The 18,186-nt window shown below is 34.8% G+C and overlaps 1 protein-coding gene across 1 annotated transcript in view; it reads left to right on the top strand.

The window, feature by feature from the left end:
- The window catches only part of SEMA5A (semaphorin 5A), a 627,229-nt gene that overhangs the window by 209,922 nt on the left and 399,121 nt on the right, over window positions 1-18,186 (top strand). Inside the window, 1 exon segment of the mRNA XM_021004419.2 lies at window positions 15,760-15,859. Within this exon segment, the coding sequence (XP_020860078.1) occupies window positions 15,760-15,859 (100 nt within the window).

Genomic DNA, 18,186 nt, shown 5'->3' with positions numbered 1-18,186 from the left:
CTTCTCTGTGACATGTCACACTACTTTTGACTTTATTTGATCCCGAACACTGTCGGACAGGACACAGACTAGAGAAAAAAAAGCATTGGTTCGAATCCAAGAGTCTGAAGGTCTTACCTTATTTCCATTTGGATTTGCATAAATTTTTTAAAATAAAAAATAATCTTCCTTGATGAATGAATAGAAATTGCTCTGTGTGTGTGTGTGTGTATGTGTATGTGTGTGCATGTGTGTGTGTTTACCAGCAATAAAAAGCTGTCATTGATCAGCTTGGTCCTTACCCTTCAGTTATGAGGCGTAATTGCTACAATAGTTTAATGAAATAGGAGGTTAACTTGACCTTTGAAGATATAAACACAAAAGCATGTAAAACAACTTCTACTTTAGGAAGCATTTTAAAGTCCACTTATTCACAACTTTCTTTGGATTATAACTTTATATATGGTACCATAGGAACTGTTTTAAGTTGTTCTTAAAAAAAAATACTTGGCACACAGAAGTCCAGGAGTCCAGGCAAGCCTATTAACCCTGACTTACAGATTCTGGGTCCCTAAGGGACCTTAGAATGGAGAAGAAGAAAGCAGGAATAAAAATTATGTTCCATACAAGTAACAATAGCTTCACTACTCTAAAATATTCGAAACTGTGGGGTATAACTTTGCTAAAGACCTTGGGGGTGGTGTAGAGGAATCAATAACAAAAATGACAGGCTTTTTAAAAAATAGTTTTCATACATAAATGAATTCAGCTTTTCAATGAAAATAAAGTTCAAATCAAAGACAACAAAAACTAAAAGAACTGGGAAAATTCACTATACAAGTGGCAGTTATATGCAATGTAGCCATCTGTTAATACAGTATGCACACATAAGATCCTGTCTGAGACCTCCTGTGACTGGTGTGCATAGAGCCAACCTGCTGTGCTGAGCCCATTCCAGTCAATGGAAGCAGGATCATCCCACTCTTATTCCCTATTCTTGATCCTTATTTTCTAGTACATTTCCAAACATCCTCCCATATTCCTGCCTTTGTATTCAAGTCTCTGAGTATAAAATATATATTAATTGAATTTGGATGATGTTAGCAATTTCTTTGTTGAATTTCTCTATCTCCTCATCCTCTACAAGTGTTGGTGGTGCATAAGCATCATTATTGTCAAAGTGTTTTTTTTTTAATGCTTATTGTGAGCGCTGCAATACAAGATGAGTTGATACCCATGAAATGAAGTTTCTTGTTGCTTCTGGCTGCATGTTAAAATGAACTCTGCTGACTCCTCTATTTACCACTCCAAAGGAGAACTTGGGATCCATGCTTCTATTGAAGTAGCACAAATCCTCATTTTATAGATGAAGGCATTGATACCGTCGGAGGTGAAATGACTTGTCCAACACTATAGGTAGTAAGTCACCCCAAAATCCAATCCTAATTACTTTTTTTTTCCCCTGGCACTGTATGTACTATGGTTATTAGCCAAGCAGCTCACATTTAGAATGCCATTTGATAAGTTAAACCTTATATAGATGGTCTGAAAATATGAGATTCTTAGAATACTCTATCCCTTGACCCACTACTTTAGGTGGCCTTTTTCTTTATTAAATGGCACTTTGCAACTACCATGACCCACCTCCTGCTAAGAAGTGCTTATCTTCACGTCAAGATTTGAGGTTCTACCATCATATGTCTAGAAGTAAGGTGAGGTGATGCACCAGTCTCCTGTGTGAGATGAGATTAATTTATCACTCATTTTCTATAACAGCATGTGCAACCTTCATTTTGGGAGACTATTTTCACAGGCAAAAGAAATATTTGCATTAGGTAGTAGTTTATTACAATCCTTTTTGCTTAGATGTTATGAGTTAATAATTTTCTTGAAGTGTAGTATCTTGTAACTTCACAAAAGGAGTTTGCATGGTAAAATTTCTTTTCTTTCTTTCTTTTTTTTTTGCAAAAAGCTGAATGAGCATCGAATATTAATTTCTTCTCTGAAAACAGGAAAACAGTAGAATCTAACAAAGTTTTTCTAAGAATAATTTTTAGTACCCAAACTGAAAAGGCTGACAAACCTACTCCCTTCCAAGATCATTGAAGGGATATCATCCTTTAATTATGAAAAATTGTCCATTATAACCCTCCCCATTAGATAAAGTCCCATCCATGTTTGAGACCACTGAGGGTTTTGAATGTATGTCAGTGCCGAATTGTCTGAAAGCCAAGCTCCCTTTATCCTAGCTAGTTATCACCCCCAAGTCTTTCAGTTGTCAATGACCTAAGTTGTAGTGATTTTTCTTTATATTAGGGAAACTCAGCCTCATAATACACAATAGTGAATATTCTTGTTCTTGAAAACTCTGCTAAAATGATGTGGTTTTGCTTGCTCTCCATAGACAAGGGAGAAGAGACATTCATGACCAAAGTGGGGCATTAGCTTTAGTCACCTTCTAGCACCCTTCTTCACTATCTTGGGACTTATTTGAATATATTAAATACTTTAATAAGGGGGCAGTTAGGTGGCACAGTGAATAGACCACCGGCCCTACACTCAGGATGACCTGAGTTCAAATCCAGCCTCAGAAACATAACACTCACTAGCTATGTGACTTTGGGCAAGCCACTTAACCCCAGTTGCCTCACCAGAAAAATAATACATTAATAAGATCCACTAAGTGAAGTGTTGGGCTTCTCTTTCAATTTTTGGCATTGATACCACGTGACCACACAATGTTGGGAAATTATTGGGAAAGACTGGTCAAGTCTGCAACTTTTGAAATTGTCCCCTCAAACCTAGAACACAGTACCAGTATCATTACAGAAGCAGAATGTGTCACCTAGGGCTGTGTCATTTTGTATTTTTCTGTTTCATGGACAAAGAATTTATCAAAAATGGTCAGAAGACTGGTGATGAGCCTCTGAGTATTCAAACCAGGCTGATCTCAGTTTGTTGTAGGACATATAGCTGAAACCTCTCCAGCATGGTGGATCATGACATAACCTTAGAGATATCTAGGTCATTTCTATTTCATAATGAGGCATTGCATTAGGACTTTGTGGAGGAATCATATATGATATACAGACGTGAGGCTTTTGTGTTTCTTATGTCTTCAGTCTCTCTCATTCCTTATACCTGGTTCATGTTTTCCTACATATTTCTCATACTCTTCACCTATTCCCACATTTGCATGGAAACATTTGCTCACGAAAGATATGCTGATTTAATTTGTAGGATTTTGTTGACTTCATAGGATTTCTGCCGTTCTTCATCATTCTTAACACCTAATGGCACATAAACTGCCCTTATTTTCATGGTGCACTCTTTGCAAATTTCTGTTATGGGCATTGCAAGATGAGAATCATACAGAATAAGGGGCATAAATAGGAAGTGAGAAGTAACACTATTTTCTAGAAATTTATTTAGCAAATTCTATGTTTTCCCAATAGGACAGCTTTTAAACTTTCTCATATGCACATACATAATACATACATACACACAAACATAATAAATGAGCTTAATGGGTATTTTCATTGAAAAATCACCAGGAAATTTCAGAGCAGAAGCAGTTAACTGAAGCAATAGGGCTTCCTAATTCCTTTTAGAAAGCCTGGCTTGAAAGTCATTGACCTATTACTATGAGTGAACTTGTCTTATTGTTTTAAGGTTATCCTTGGAGTGAAAGACTTAGCAAAAAAGAATAAAAAAATAGAAAACCATAGGAAGAAAAATGAGAGCAGTCAAAAGACAATAAAGAAAACTGAGAGAGACTCATGAATCTCATTTTTTTCTTTTATTGCTCTTACAAAAAACGGTCTTTTGTTTTCTTTAAATGTTTTGGGCCATATAGCATTTATGGAATATTTTATTTAATGTACTGTTGCTAAAATGAAAACCATAAAGGGTACTTTACAAACAGAGAAATAGATACCTTTAAGTTAGGACTAGTTTTTTTTTTCAAAACACAAAAAAATCCCCACTATGAAACTGTAATATTTCACAGATGAGATCCTACTCTCTACCATTGCAGGCAATCCAAAATATTGCTACTAAAATAATGTTTCTCACCTGCTGCTTTGACCACAGTTTTTTCCTTCTCAACGTGTTCTATTGCTGGTTGCATGTCAGACACAAGCTGTTTATATTGATTGGAAGTGGCCAACCATTTAGCCTTTATTATATCACCTCCTTCATCTACTTTTAGTTTTTCATCTGTTCTTTTTACTCTAGGGAAGCAGAGTCTTCCATCATCATTTCTGTTTTCTTCTCCCATGTCTAAAGTTGTATTTGGTTCATAAAAATGGATCTGATTCTACTGGAGATTGCTATGGTCCCAATAAATTGTCACTGAAATTTAAAGCATCCCAGAAACCTGAAGCATTTTTAACTTGATATAGCAATAGAGTTTGGGATTCAATTTTGGGTATCAAATAATTTATCCTATTATTCTATTCTATGTATTTTTGGAGTTATGTAGTTTAATGGGCAATAAATATATTGGAATGAAGTAGGTTCATGGGAAAGACTTCATCCATTTACAAAAATAAAAACAAAAACAATAAAAACACCACTGAGGAATTCTTGATTGCTTTACCCACATTAAATTTTCCAAACACTGAATTGAAAGCATATCTGAGTTTTAGATCTATTACATTATGGTCATTTTATAGATACCCATGTGATCGTCATTACTTTTATTTATGTTCTGTATGCTGACATATACAGAGCAGTCTAACACAGAATGTCATGAGAAAGATGATATAAGATTTAGGCCTTCATTTTAAATCTTTGAACATTCCTCCAGTAGCCTTTGCCTTTCTTCTTCTCACATGAGATTGATTTCTAGTATAGTATCCAAATCTCCTATGCATTCTTTGTAGGCCTGCTGTCATCCCACTTAATTTACTCATATTTGAAATGGTGAGTAATGAAACTACAGCTCTAATAGCCAGACTTAGTCTACATTGGAAGCATTGCCTTGCTCAGCAGCTCTAGACAAGTCAAATTGTTCTCTGCACAATGTAAATGCTACAAGCTTCTGCTTGTGGATGGACATTAATTCTGATCTAATATTTTGACAGATTTTTGGAATGAATTTTATGTTTCAGAAAAGTGTATACTGTACTTTTGCAGCAACATTTTGTAGCTCTATTTATTTTTCAGGTATTTAAATGATTTTCTTTGACATATCCCTTGGAGATAGTGTGGCATAGTAGATAAAAGATTGTCCTGCCTCTGATATGTACTGGTTGTGTGACCATATCCAAGTCATTTAATCTCTGAGTATCTCAAGAAACGAGTAAGATTACAAGTTATGGATGAGTTGCCAGTTTGCTGAAGGGAGTTCCCCACATGGATAAAATCTGGTCATCTCCCCTGACACCTCCCCAAAAAAGTGAGTTTTGGATTCTTTTAAGGTATAGGTGCTGGTACTTTTCCTTAGTAGCTTTGTTTACTAGTGATGATGTTTTTTTTTAAGGCAATTGGGGTTAAGTGACTTGCCCAGTGCCATACATCTAGTAAGTGTCAAGTGTTTGATCTGAGGCTGGATTTGAACTCAGGTCCTCCTGACTTCAGGGCCAGTACTCTATCCACTGCGCCACCTAGATTCCCCCTAGTGATAACATCTTAAGCAAAATTCTGGCTTAAACTTGCCAAAAAGCTTTTAAGGTAAAAATCAATGTTATCTATAAAAACATCATAAAAGCAGTTATTTCCAAAATCAAGAAAAATTGTGTTCCTTTGTTAATTGAATGATGCTAAATCTTTTAATAATATATATATATATATATATATATATATATATATATATATATAATGTCAAAGGATGTATTTAATATTCACTAACAGTTAGGGTTCATGTTTGCTAAGCACTAGCCATATCTTATGTCATTGTAGTCTAGAGCATCTCCTACTAAAATCCTATTCTGATGTCTCATTGTCACAAAGGAGTGTCTGAATGCATGCATTATCTGATCCTCCCAAACTGGAAAGGCCCATTGATAGACTCTATGATAATCTTCAGAGACTTAGTCTTTCCTTTGATATAGTATTAGAAGAGAATCTTGAACAAAGAATGCATTTAACAAAAAGCTTATTGAAGTAGATCAAATAGAATTAACATGAAAAATAAAGGAACAGATATAAATATATAATTTTCAGATATCAAGATAGTATGCCTACAAATTTGTGAGAAAAAGGATTGTAGGATGTGAGATCAGGAAGAAAAAAACAACAACTACAACCCGCATTCTCATATACTAACAACAAAACAAGAAAATGTAAGCAATTTAGATCAGGAATTACAACAAAAACTTTAAATTTGGGGAATTAATGTACTTAGAGATACTAATGCCCAATATAAAATGTAGTGACAAATAGAAGATAAAAAAGGGGATAAAGAAGGGAATAAACATTTATTAAGCATCTTTAATATGCTAGGCACTGTGCTAAATGCTTTAAAATACTATTTCAGTAGATCAAATAGTTGAAGAGATGTCCAATGTAGCTGGATGGTTCAAATCAAAATAATGAACATTATTAGAGAATATATAGAGTTAGAGCTGAAGAGACTTGTAGAAAATTTTTTGTCTACCCCTCTTCATTTTATAGATGAGAAAATTGAGGGTCAGAGGCTGTACCTCACCAAATCATATATTAGATTTAATTTAATGTAAATGTAATAAATCATACTAGTTTCTACATATAATTCAGTAAAATCATAATAACATTTAAATAAAAAAAGATAGGTAATTGTGCTAAGGGGTACTTGTGGTAGAATTTTTGTAGGATAAATATTATTAGTTTATAAACATGTTTATAGACTATCTGGTAGTAGGTAAGACATAGAAAAAGATCAGGGAAAGAAAATAAAAATATTAGAATAAATACATAGAAAAGATTGTTTGATAAACATATCCTTAATAGTTTAGACTCGTATCATCGATTATGTGGACTATTACAGGAATTTCATAATTGTTTATCTTAAATTAGATCCTTCCCCAGTCCAAGCCATTCTCCATCTAACACCTAAGGCACAGGTCACTCCTCTGCTTAAGATGCTTTTGCAACTTCCCCGCTGCCTTTCATTTCCTTCCTCTGTGCCTTTATTTAGACTTCCCCTAGCCTGGAAGGAATGCTCTTCTTCCTCATCTTGACCACTTGGGATCCCTTCAAGATGCAGTTTGAGTGCCATGTGCTTCAAGAGGCCTTTCATTTATCTACTACTGCCCTTAGTCTCCCCCTCCCCCTCAATGGTTCGTGCCTAACTTCAATCACTTTGCATTTATATTTATTGTGTGTGTATGTATGTATGTATGTATATATACACACATATATGGTTATATTATATCCCTCCAGTAGAAAGTAAGCTTATTGAAGTCAGAGACTATCTCATCTTTATATTTATATTTCCAGTACCTGGCATATAGTAGGTGCTTAACACACACATACACACAACACACACACAGACACACACATATATAGTTAAATGAATAAATTATTTTATTGAGGTGGGCACACTTTTCAGTAATGAAGTTGGAAACCTATCCATAGCTTCTCATATTGTGCAATTCTTTTCTATCATGTATTTCTAGGAATCTTCAAAAGAGAAACAGTATAACACACAGGAGTCATTCATATGGCCCATATTTCTGGAGAGTGCCAATAGCTGTCCATTTATTATTCTTCTGTCTCAGTATGTGGCCATTTCATTTCCTTTTTCATTTTTACTTGTCTTCTGTGGTTATTCTACATTCTTAATATTCAAATCATCATTGGTTAAAGGTTTCAACCTACCTAAATTCACCATATGTTATTCCATTGCCTTTTGTATTACTTGACATTTTGGTGCTTCAGAGATAATGGTGTTTTATGAATCATAGTCATATAACCCCAGGAGAATAAAATTGATGTTTGAGAAATTGGCTTTTGCAATATGTGGTTTGGCATCATGGAAATCACTGCACAATATTCAAATTGTGATACAGCCTAATCTTTTCCTCTCCTCCTCATTTCTGAACTGAATTCATTATTCATCTATAATACCAATCTTTCGTACATATGTAATACACCCTTACATATGTCAGAAGAAGTATGTATATGCACAAACAGCAACACACTTAGCAGAATGCCATTCTTGCATCATTTCCTAGTTGGGTTAATACATGTTTTTTTAAAAATTTTATTTTCCTGGCATGCATAATTAGACTAATGCCAATGGCTTTGTTATAGATTTCTTTTGTAAAGTTATAGGACTTATTGGTATGAGTATAATGACAGTTGCAAATAAGTACTTTTGGAGAACACTATAGTGAATAGGAAATCCTTTTTTATTTTTTTCATATGCATTCACGCCACTGTCAAACACCTGAGACTGACATTCATCTTCTTGTTTTCCACCTCAATGTATAGACAACATTTCTCTGAAGGCTCTTTAACAAATTTATCTACTTAGCTGTATCTCTTTCTTAAAGAAATTCTTGTTGGATTTTACTGTACTATGTCAGTTGCTTTTGAAAAATAGCAAATAATAGATAGAGTAGAATATTAAGTTTTTTTTCCCAGTTCTTGATCAATTTTATCTTAATGATGTAGTAAGTTGCAGAAAATTCCATTTCAGGATTTTAGCAAGTCTGTGCTCTCTTTGTGCATAGAGTGATCTCAGAAAGATTTTTTTTATGGGGATTAGAAGACAGTCATGTGGGTCAATAGCTCGGTTTCCTTTTTTTTGTTTTGTGTTCTTGGTGGAAATATTCACTATGAATTTTTTTACATTCTTTTGACATCCCCCTTGTATTGATGTTTTTTAATCATTGCTCCTTAAGTATCTTTAAAATGATATCACTTCCTGCTTCTGTATGATCCAACCGACTTCATTTACCTAAATGACATTGCAACTGCAGTTCACATTATATGCTGATATAGTAAAGTCCAAATGTTTGGTCATACTTCAGTATGAAAATGCTTTTGATAAGTTCCATTCTTATGATTCTCATCCACAGATGCTTTCATGATGATCTGGCTTAGTTGGATCATACAGCAAATTCTCTGCTGGATCATTTTCTTTTAAAGTGCTTTTCCATGTTTTCTAAGGAAATATTGTTGGTAGTTTTCTGTCATCTTCCTCTGTAATGTTTTTCAAATGAGGATGTATTTTAAATAATTGTTACCCTTGGCTGCTGTGTCTCTCCACCTGGCGGGGTGATTAAGACTTTATTGGCTGAGGCTCTTTTTGGACTTATCATTCTGATGAATGTTTTGCATCTGTTAATTTTCTTTAAGAAATAGACATAGAGCTTATGTATATGTTTTTCTTTTGCCCTTTTAAGAAGTAGTTTGTTTAAACTGGATAGGTTGGAGATGCTGTAATTACAGTAGTTTCTTCTTTTCATCTTATTCTTCCTTATAATTTGCTATTTACCTTGACCTTTGCCATTAGCAGTCAGTAAATTAACAGAGAGAGCTAAATTCGAAATGAGAGCTATGTCAGCAACTAGTATTTTCATATCTGTTAAGATATGGTAAGCTTGTTTTTTTGTTATGTAATTTAGAGCTTGTCATATCTATAGTCTTCTGACTCTCCTTAAAGAATGTAATCATGATGTCCATTCCTTAGACTTCTGAGGCATCTACAAGTCTTTAGACACTTTAATTTCTTCATCCTGGATATTTTCTGACACAGCTTTTATTGTCCTTCCATATGCCTACAGTTTCATTGAAGTCACCAAGCATGAAAATACATGTTGACTTGATTTTGAAGGTCTTTTCAAGTTCTTCATAGAATTTCTCTATTTTGGGCAGCTAGGTGGTACAATGGACAGAGCACTGGCCCTCAGGTCAGGAGGACCTGAGTTCAAATCCCACCTCAGACAAAACACTTGCCACTTACTAGCTGTGTGACCCTGGGGAAGTCACTTAACCCCCATTGCCTAAAAAGAAAAAAAAAAGAATTTCTTTATTTTGATTTCTTTACTTCTCAAAGGATGTTGTTGAACATTTTCAAGCAGCAGTTATCTTCATGACAGAGTGACATCCACCATTTTGCCAGGACAAATTTGAATCCACAGTCTGGTTATTCTTACCTGTTAAAATTCATCTCTTCCTTCAAGGTTCAGCTCAGGTATCCCTTGCCATGAAGACTTCCCTAACATCCGTAGCTAAAAATTATCTTTCCTCAAATTTTCTTTTAAGTGTTACTGGGCTCTCTTCCTTTTCTCTAATATATTTACTTGTGTACATGTTTTATCAGTCACATTAGATCATAAACTACATATGATCAAGGAGTTGTCTCATTTTGTGTTGTGGCATCCCCTGCATAGTATCTGTTCTGTAGCAAGCATTCAACAAATATTCAGTGAATTGACTTATATTAAAAAGCATAGGTAGCCAGTTTTCCTTGGAAAGGAAGAAAGAACATCTTTGCCTCTCAGGCTGGAGGGAAAAATGGGTATAGATATGAAATAATTTTGAATTACAAGTAATAGTAGATGAGGAACTTTTACCCAATCACTTATTTTTTTTCCTCAGAATTAGAAGTCATCTTCTGATAGTGACAGTGGATTGAATTCTAATTTAAAGTGAGTAGAAGAGGGTTAAAATAGTTATGATTGGGATTGTACCAGAGATCAATGAGTGTTGAACAAAAGGATTGCCAGTTAACCAAGACTGAAACAGTATGAAAGGAATTGTGTTATTTTGAAACATTTAGGGGAATATTATTAGAATGACAGCTAAGTAAAAGCAGACTCCTTACAAAAATGTGTTACATGCTGGAAACTTCTTTGGTGGCTAAGTCAAAATCCATCTTGTCTTGCATGTGACTTTTTTTTCTCATAAGTCTTGTAAGAGAGAATAAATCCTTCTTTTTTCAAGGATTTCTCTGACTATTGTCATAATCCAAATCTAGAATTTTAACTGTGGCTTCTAGGAAGTGAGGTTGAAAGGATTAAAACAAAGAAATCTTTCAAAACTGGGATACATGGTCAGTTTGGCAGAATTTGTTGATCAAATGTTTGAAAAGCTTTTTGAAAATGAATGGGGAAAATTGAAAGTAATAATTGATTCATCCTGTTATGAAAATTTTTGGAGTGAATTTTTGGGTTACACAGTGATATTAAAATGTTTTGGTGTTGGTAAGTAGAATTAGCGCCTCCATTCTAGGCTTAGAATATTAAATGAGACCTACTAATCAGTTCAGCAACTGCTGCTACTAGTTTGCTTGTAACTAGCACTTTATCCTTTACACAGTACTTAGTATATATCTTCTCAGGTAGGTGGTATAAATGTTATCCTGAATTTGCCAATCAGGAAAAGTTAGGATTGGAGTTTAAAAAGATCCAAGATAAGATTGATTGCTGCACTTGAAATTAGGAAGATCTAAGTTAAAATCCTGCCTCAGATATCGACTAGTTCTGTAACAGTGAGAAAGCCACCTAATATTTTTCTACCTCAGGTTCCTCATCCAAAAAATGAAGGTGTTGGGCTATGTAAACTCTAAGGTCCCTATCAGCTTTAAATCTTTGATCCTATGGGTAATGAGTGGTAGAGAAAGGATATAATTTGAAATGCTAATCTGTAAATATTAAGTCCAATTGTAATAAGATTCTACAATAATGCTTATTTAAAAACATAAGCTTCAACATAAGCCAAATTCACAGGATAAATTTCATTAAGATATTTGTATTTATTTTATGTCTCAGAGTAGATCTTGAACCAGAACTTTTATTCATATTTCTAGGTTTAACAGAGCCATTTAAAGAGGCTATATTAAATTTCAGATAACAAAGTACTCTCCAGGATACGTTCATGTCCTAACATTTGAAACCTGAGAGTTATGTTTAGTATTCAGCATGCAACTATGAACTATTGGCCCTCATCCCTTCATGGAAACAACTCTCTTGAAGATCACTAGTGACATCTGGAATATCACCACTGACCTCCTTATCATCCAATCCAATGACATTTTCTTCTTCATTTTCTTTGACCTGTCTGTTGCATTTGATCCAATTGATATACCCACATAGACCTTTTTTGACTATCCTTTTACATGATTTCTATGACACTACTATCTTTCCCCTTTATTACATCTTAAAACCTGTTCCTTCTCCTGGACTCTAGAAGCTGTATGGTTTAGTTTAAAAAAAAAAAAACCAGGTTAGAAGTTACCGCATAGCTTTATCACTGATCAGTTGTGTGACCTTAGGCAAAAGGAATACTACTGTGATTTTCCCTATCTATAATGAATGCACTGGTTAATCTTTGAGATATCTTCCAGCTTTAAAATTCTTTCATTGGCAATGAATATATATTTAGGTGTATGCTGGGCATCTGCAACTAGATGTTCTCCTGTTATTTTATATATATTTTGACCAAAACTAAATAAATATATATGTATATACATATATACACATATATGTATATGTATGTGTATACAAACAAATTTATCTATATGTGTGTGAGTATGTGTGTGTGTGATAGTATATATATTTGTTTGTATACACATACATATACATATATGTGTATATATGTATACACATACATATACATATATATGTATATACATATATACACATATATGTATATGTATGTGTATACAAACAAATATATATACTATCACACACACACACATACTCACACACATATAGATAAATTCTCCCTCTCTTTTCCATCCATTCAAAGAGTTTTTCTCCTTGAGTTTCATATTTCAGCCATTGTTATAATTTTTTAAGTTACCCAGACTAGAAATTATTGATTCATTCTTGTCATTATCCCTCTATATGTAATTAGTAACCAGATTTTATTCTTTTTTTTTCTCTTTACACTGACCAAGAGACATTAAAAGCAGCATGCATAATATAGTGGATGGATGGCTGGTTTGAAGTGAGGACTGGCCGTTTTGATTCCATGTTCTATCCTTTATCCACTTCTATATACTGTGCAACACTGCTTCTCTGTATTCAGTGTATTAGTTGAAAATTATGTTGAAAATACTGTAAACAGATTATATATTCCTTTCTTTGCTGATCATCTTTATCTCCTTCTACACTTGAAGCCACCAAGGGGAAATTGAATTGTCACTTGTCAAGGATACTCTAGAGGGGATTTTTTCCTCCAGGTTTGGATTTTGGTATATGACCTTTGTACCCTTCTCTATCTCAGAGATTCTATGCTATTCTGAAAATAACATCATCACAGGTTCAGTCCTTAATAAGAATTGACCCTGAGTACTGGGGACAGTAACCTTTGATTTCACAGCACAGAAGGTACCCAGACAAAGGAAGCTGCTTGCCAGATTTCCTTCCTACTGGTCAGCACACCAAGGAAGAAAGAGAGAAAAATTAACATTAAGTAAAATTGCTTCCCAGGACCCACAGATAACATAGACACTTTTTCTCAGACCTTAAGGCTTATCGCCTCTGATTTTTTGCTCTATGAAAAATACCAGCTGCCTTCAAAAAATCCAAGATTCTGTCCAGTCTCATTTTGTTTTGGTAATGTCCTTCCCATGCCTAAACATATTGACTAACATTGCCTCAGTATACATACAGATTGGCTGAACAATTGTTTAAACTTTATTTTTTTCACCTAATTCTTCTTATTTCTGAAAAGACATGCCTAGAGGCAAGTTGGTGTCATGAATAGAATTCTACTTAGAATTAGGAATGATTGGTTTCAAATCTGCCTTAGACACATACTAGTTGCATGAGCTCAGGTATGTTACTTAAACTCTTCAGAGGCTCAAGGCTATTCTATAAGAAGATAAGTTGAAAAGAAGTCCATTCTTAGAGGAAGTTCCACCCTGGGATCTCACTGTACCAATGAAATCATAGGTCTGGTTTAAAATAATAACAGCAGCAGCAGCAGCAGCAGACTACAGTATAACAATGCTAACAGCTTTATGCCTAGTACTCCTTCTATAAACGCTTGTTGAGTGACAAAATAATATATGGGAAAATGATTTGAAAAAGTCAAAAATGCTTTGTGTATATGGTAAGGTATAAATAAACCTAAAGGTTGATTAGCTCTCCTATTAATTTTAAAATGCCAACATTTGTACAAACATTTTCATGAAAGAAAATGATCTTTCTGAGGACTAAGACCTTCTTTCTTTTCCTTACGGGGGCCATTTTCTCCTCTGCCACTGCTGCTTTCTCTTCTAATCTAGATCTACAGAGAAAATGACAAGGAGTTGCTAAGACACTCAGCTCTAAACTCTTTCGGATCCTATGTCTTTATCTTCACCCTAGACTCTCTTTGCACTGCAACCCCATGGGTTCCCCACTATCATCCCTTCCACCTCTTGCTCTAAGAAATGCAATCAGTGGCAGTTAGGTGGCAAACTCAGTAGAGCACCAGCCCTGGATTTAGGAGTACCTGAGTTCAAATTCAGTCTCAGACACTTACAAGCTGTGTGATCCTAGACAAGTCACTTAACCCAGATTGCCTCACCAAAAAAAAAAAAAAGAAGAGAAAGAAATTTAATCAGACCAACACTATCATCACCTGTGGAAAGGATTTTTTCAATAGGCTGCCTCATTCCACTTTAACATCTTACACTAAAACATTGCTCCCTGTCCATCACTTCCCCAAATGTATTCTATTTGGATATAAGCTACCAGAAAGTATGGATTGTCTTGTTTTTGTGTTTGCAACCTCAGTGATTGGAACATAGTGAGGGATTAATAGATTTCCCTATATTCATTCCCAGAAATGATTGGTTGTATCAGATTGTTCCTTGTAGTGAATTCATTTTAACTACATTAACAGACACCTAGGCATCTATTAGGATATGGAAATATTCTTTCTTATGTGACCCACTTTTAAGAAATGGTACTTGTTGTAATTGAATTTTTCTTGTATTGTATCTTTCTCTCTAAAGGATGCTGTTATTATAACTGCTGAAAGTTTGCTTAGCAAATGTAAAATGAAACAAAAGATTCAATATGCAAATAGAAACAAATCAAATTAACAACTAAATAATAACACAATAACTTGTGACTATCAAGCAGCTTAATGACAAGTTCCTTGATATTCTGAATGAGTTAATGACACTTCCAGCTATAACCAGATGGTATCTTTGTGAGCTAGATTTTGATGATAGAGCGATTCTAGAGTTTAGACTATTCAATAGTGACTCTATGCAGTAGTAATACAAGTGCCTGGGGAACCTGTTCCCATAGGGAGAGGTCACTATCTGACTTGCTTTAGAAATAATGCAAAGTATGGGTAAAATTAACTGTTTCTTCTCTGTGCAGAGAGGAGTCAACATGTCCCTATCCTAGGCTATTTAAACTAGTTACCAGGAGAAACCCAGTGGGCAAGGAAATGATATGTTCATTTAGAAAAAAAAAAGGCAAATGTTGCTCACTCACTTTATAATTTCTTCCTGAGGAGCCTCATTGTGATTTTCGAAGTCTTCAGTTTTTTCTATTTGGGTTGCACAGGAAATGTTTTTGTTCCCATTCAGTCGTATTCCAATGAATCATGTGTGTATTGGGTTATTTTCTGCACAGTCCCGGGCCTAAAGAAAAATACACATCTGGCTTGTAAATCAGAATGAAGCATGGATGCTTCCGCCTGCTATTTATTGGGTGGTTGCCCCTTTTGTTTTACAGGTCCACAATGCAGATTATGTGACATGCTGGTGAAAACTCCTTTTGGCCTCTAAATGATTGCATCAGGGAACCTTCAAATCATATATGAAATGTAATATTTCCTACCTGATCTATAGCACTTGTGGTGATGATTTTTGTTCTTTTTCCCCCCTTCCTTTAGAAATTGTCCCCTGGTTACATGAGTTCAGAGCGAAGAATGCTGTGGATTTCTCTCAGCTAACTTTTGACCCAGGACAGAAGGAACTTGTTGTAGGAGCCAGGTGAGAAATGTTATACTTTGTCAATTTTGGGGGGACTCCCTTTTGCTTTTATTTGATTAAGCATGAGCTTTTAAACATGGTTAGAAACTACTGACTAGGTACGAATTATTCATTGTTTATTTTAGCAATGGAAAACAGGCTAGAAAATTTAGTTCGAGACTAGCACACCAGAACTCTTGACTGTATTTCTAATTGTGCTGTACAAGTGAGGTAATGTACAGAAAATAAATTTTAACCCTTAATGCCCAATGTAAATGTTAGCTACATTTAGAATAATCTGACCTTGGACAAGTTACTTCATGGTTCATTTGCTTGTTTTGCTTCAATTTTCTCATCAGTAAAATTAGAGGGCTATATTTAACCTCTCAGAGATGTGAATATTTAAGGATATCAACTCATGTCCTTTTCTTCATGTATCAAGGATTCTACTACTGGCCTACCACTAGAACGGCAAGGAGTTTGAGCTTTTTTCCTGGTATTTAGTCCCTTTTCAATAAATCTCAGCTCCATTCAGCCATATTAAGTGTTTGCTATGTAAAAAGCAATTGTGCTAGGCATTGAGGCTACAGAGATAGTAAATGATGTGGCATCTGCCCATATAGCACTTACAAAATATAGCAAAAAAAAAAAAAAAAAACAAAGTTATATAACGAGAAGCAGAATATGATAATAATAAAGAAGCGATTCAGATGAAGTGACGTGAGAAATCTAAAGAGGAAAAAAACTCAGATTTAGGTTGCAGAGGGTAAGGAGGGATAAGCAGAGAGGTTCATCAGCATGGAAGTGGGTTGCATCTGCACTGGATCTTGAAGGAAAAGGGTTACCTCAGGCAGAGATTTGGAAGGCGTATGTTCCAGGCCTAATAAAATGGGAGTATTGTAGGGACCTAGAGAGAATTGGGTCTGGCCTTGAGTAAGTTATGCAATGATACAATTTGCCTGGCCAGTGGTTTGGAATGAGAATTGGCTTTCAGGCCAGTTTGTCTATTCTGTCCTTAATTTCTGCCTGAATTGCAGTGTTACTAGTACACACACACACACACACACACACACACACACACACATACACACACACACACACACACACACACACACACACACTTATATACTGTTCAATGGCTTAGGGCTGGGAAAGAGGGAAAATATAGGCACTGCCATTGCAGTTTCTGTCATAACTTCTCATTCTTGGGGGAAAAAAAAGAAACCAGTTGTTATTTTATTGAGGATAATAAAAAATGAAAGTTAGGTAATGTTAATGTTTACTCAAATATATAGGGTATCAGTATGCCTCTGTACTAGATTCACCTTACTCAGAGTAGTTTCAGGTGTAGTCATGCTACATTTATATAATTATCAGTGCCCAAGGGAGTGCTAATACTTAGCAATGAGGCTTACTTGGAAAATATGCCTCTTAGTGAGATACTGATGGGGTTTTGTGCTCCCAGAGCAACAATAACAAACACATCTTGTCACTCCTTGCTAGAATTTTAGCAGTAAAACCCTAGAAACAAATGGAAGAATTGTGGGAATGGCATTATGTTATTACTAATACACTCAGATTTATACCTTAAGTTTTCAGTGTTCAAGGTTAATATCACAATGAGGAATATTTACAGTTGGATTTTGACATGTGCTATATTAATACCACATAAAGTGATTTTTTACTTTATCTGTGTTTATTAGCAATCTGTTCTACCCAGTAGAGTCTGTATATAAAATCTTTAAGAATTATGTGATGTAAAAAAAATGTTCAGCAGAAAACAAAATAAAACTTGGAAGCACAGAAAAACAGGGTAGCTTTGAAAATGACGCATGGTATTTATTGCACAGTTTTTCAGAAAAAGTAAACAGTGGAATGGAAATTCATGGTTTTGTATTGAATCATCCTTTTACATTGTGCTGTGTACCTGGAAGTGTTCTCTCTCTCTCTCTCTTTTTTTTTTGGCTTTTTGTATTTAAATTAAAACTAAAAAAACAAATAAAAAGAATTGTATGATGCCAAACAAAAATTATTTCTTTGGGGGTGAGCTTCACATTTGTGTCTGTAATTGGTGTGTGGAACTCCTAGTGTGATAACACTCTCCACTGGTGCAGATTGACAATTCATCTTTAATTTAATAATAATAATTGCATCTTATTTCAGTTGTTCATAACTCTATGTATGATGACTTAATTTTATACTAAGAATTCTGACAGGCTGATTTGAAGTAGCCTCCTTGACTTGAACTATAGCCTTTTTGAATTCCCTGGTCTACCTTTGTGTGACTATGGACTGGCACAATCTGGGCATAAGCAGAGCTATTCACTGGAGTCTGGCCTCCAGTGTTG

This window comes from Phascolarctos cinereus, unplaced genomic scaffold, assembly GCF_003287225.1.
Source record: "Phascolarctos cinereus isolate Bilbo 61053 unplaced genomic scaffold, phaCin_HiC Scaffold_4;HRSCAF=312, whole genome shotgun sequence".
In the NCBI taxonomy this organism is placed as follows: domain Eukaryota; kingdom Metazoa; phylum Chordata; class Mammalia; order Diprotodontia; family Phascolarctidae; genus Phascolarctos; species Phascolarctos cinereus.
This window is presented reverse-complemented; position numbering and strand designations above follow the sequence as displayed.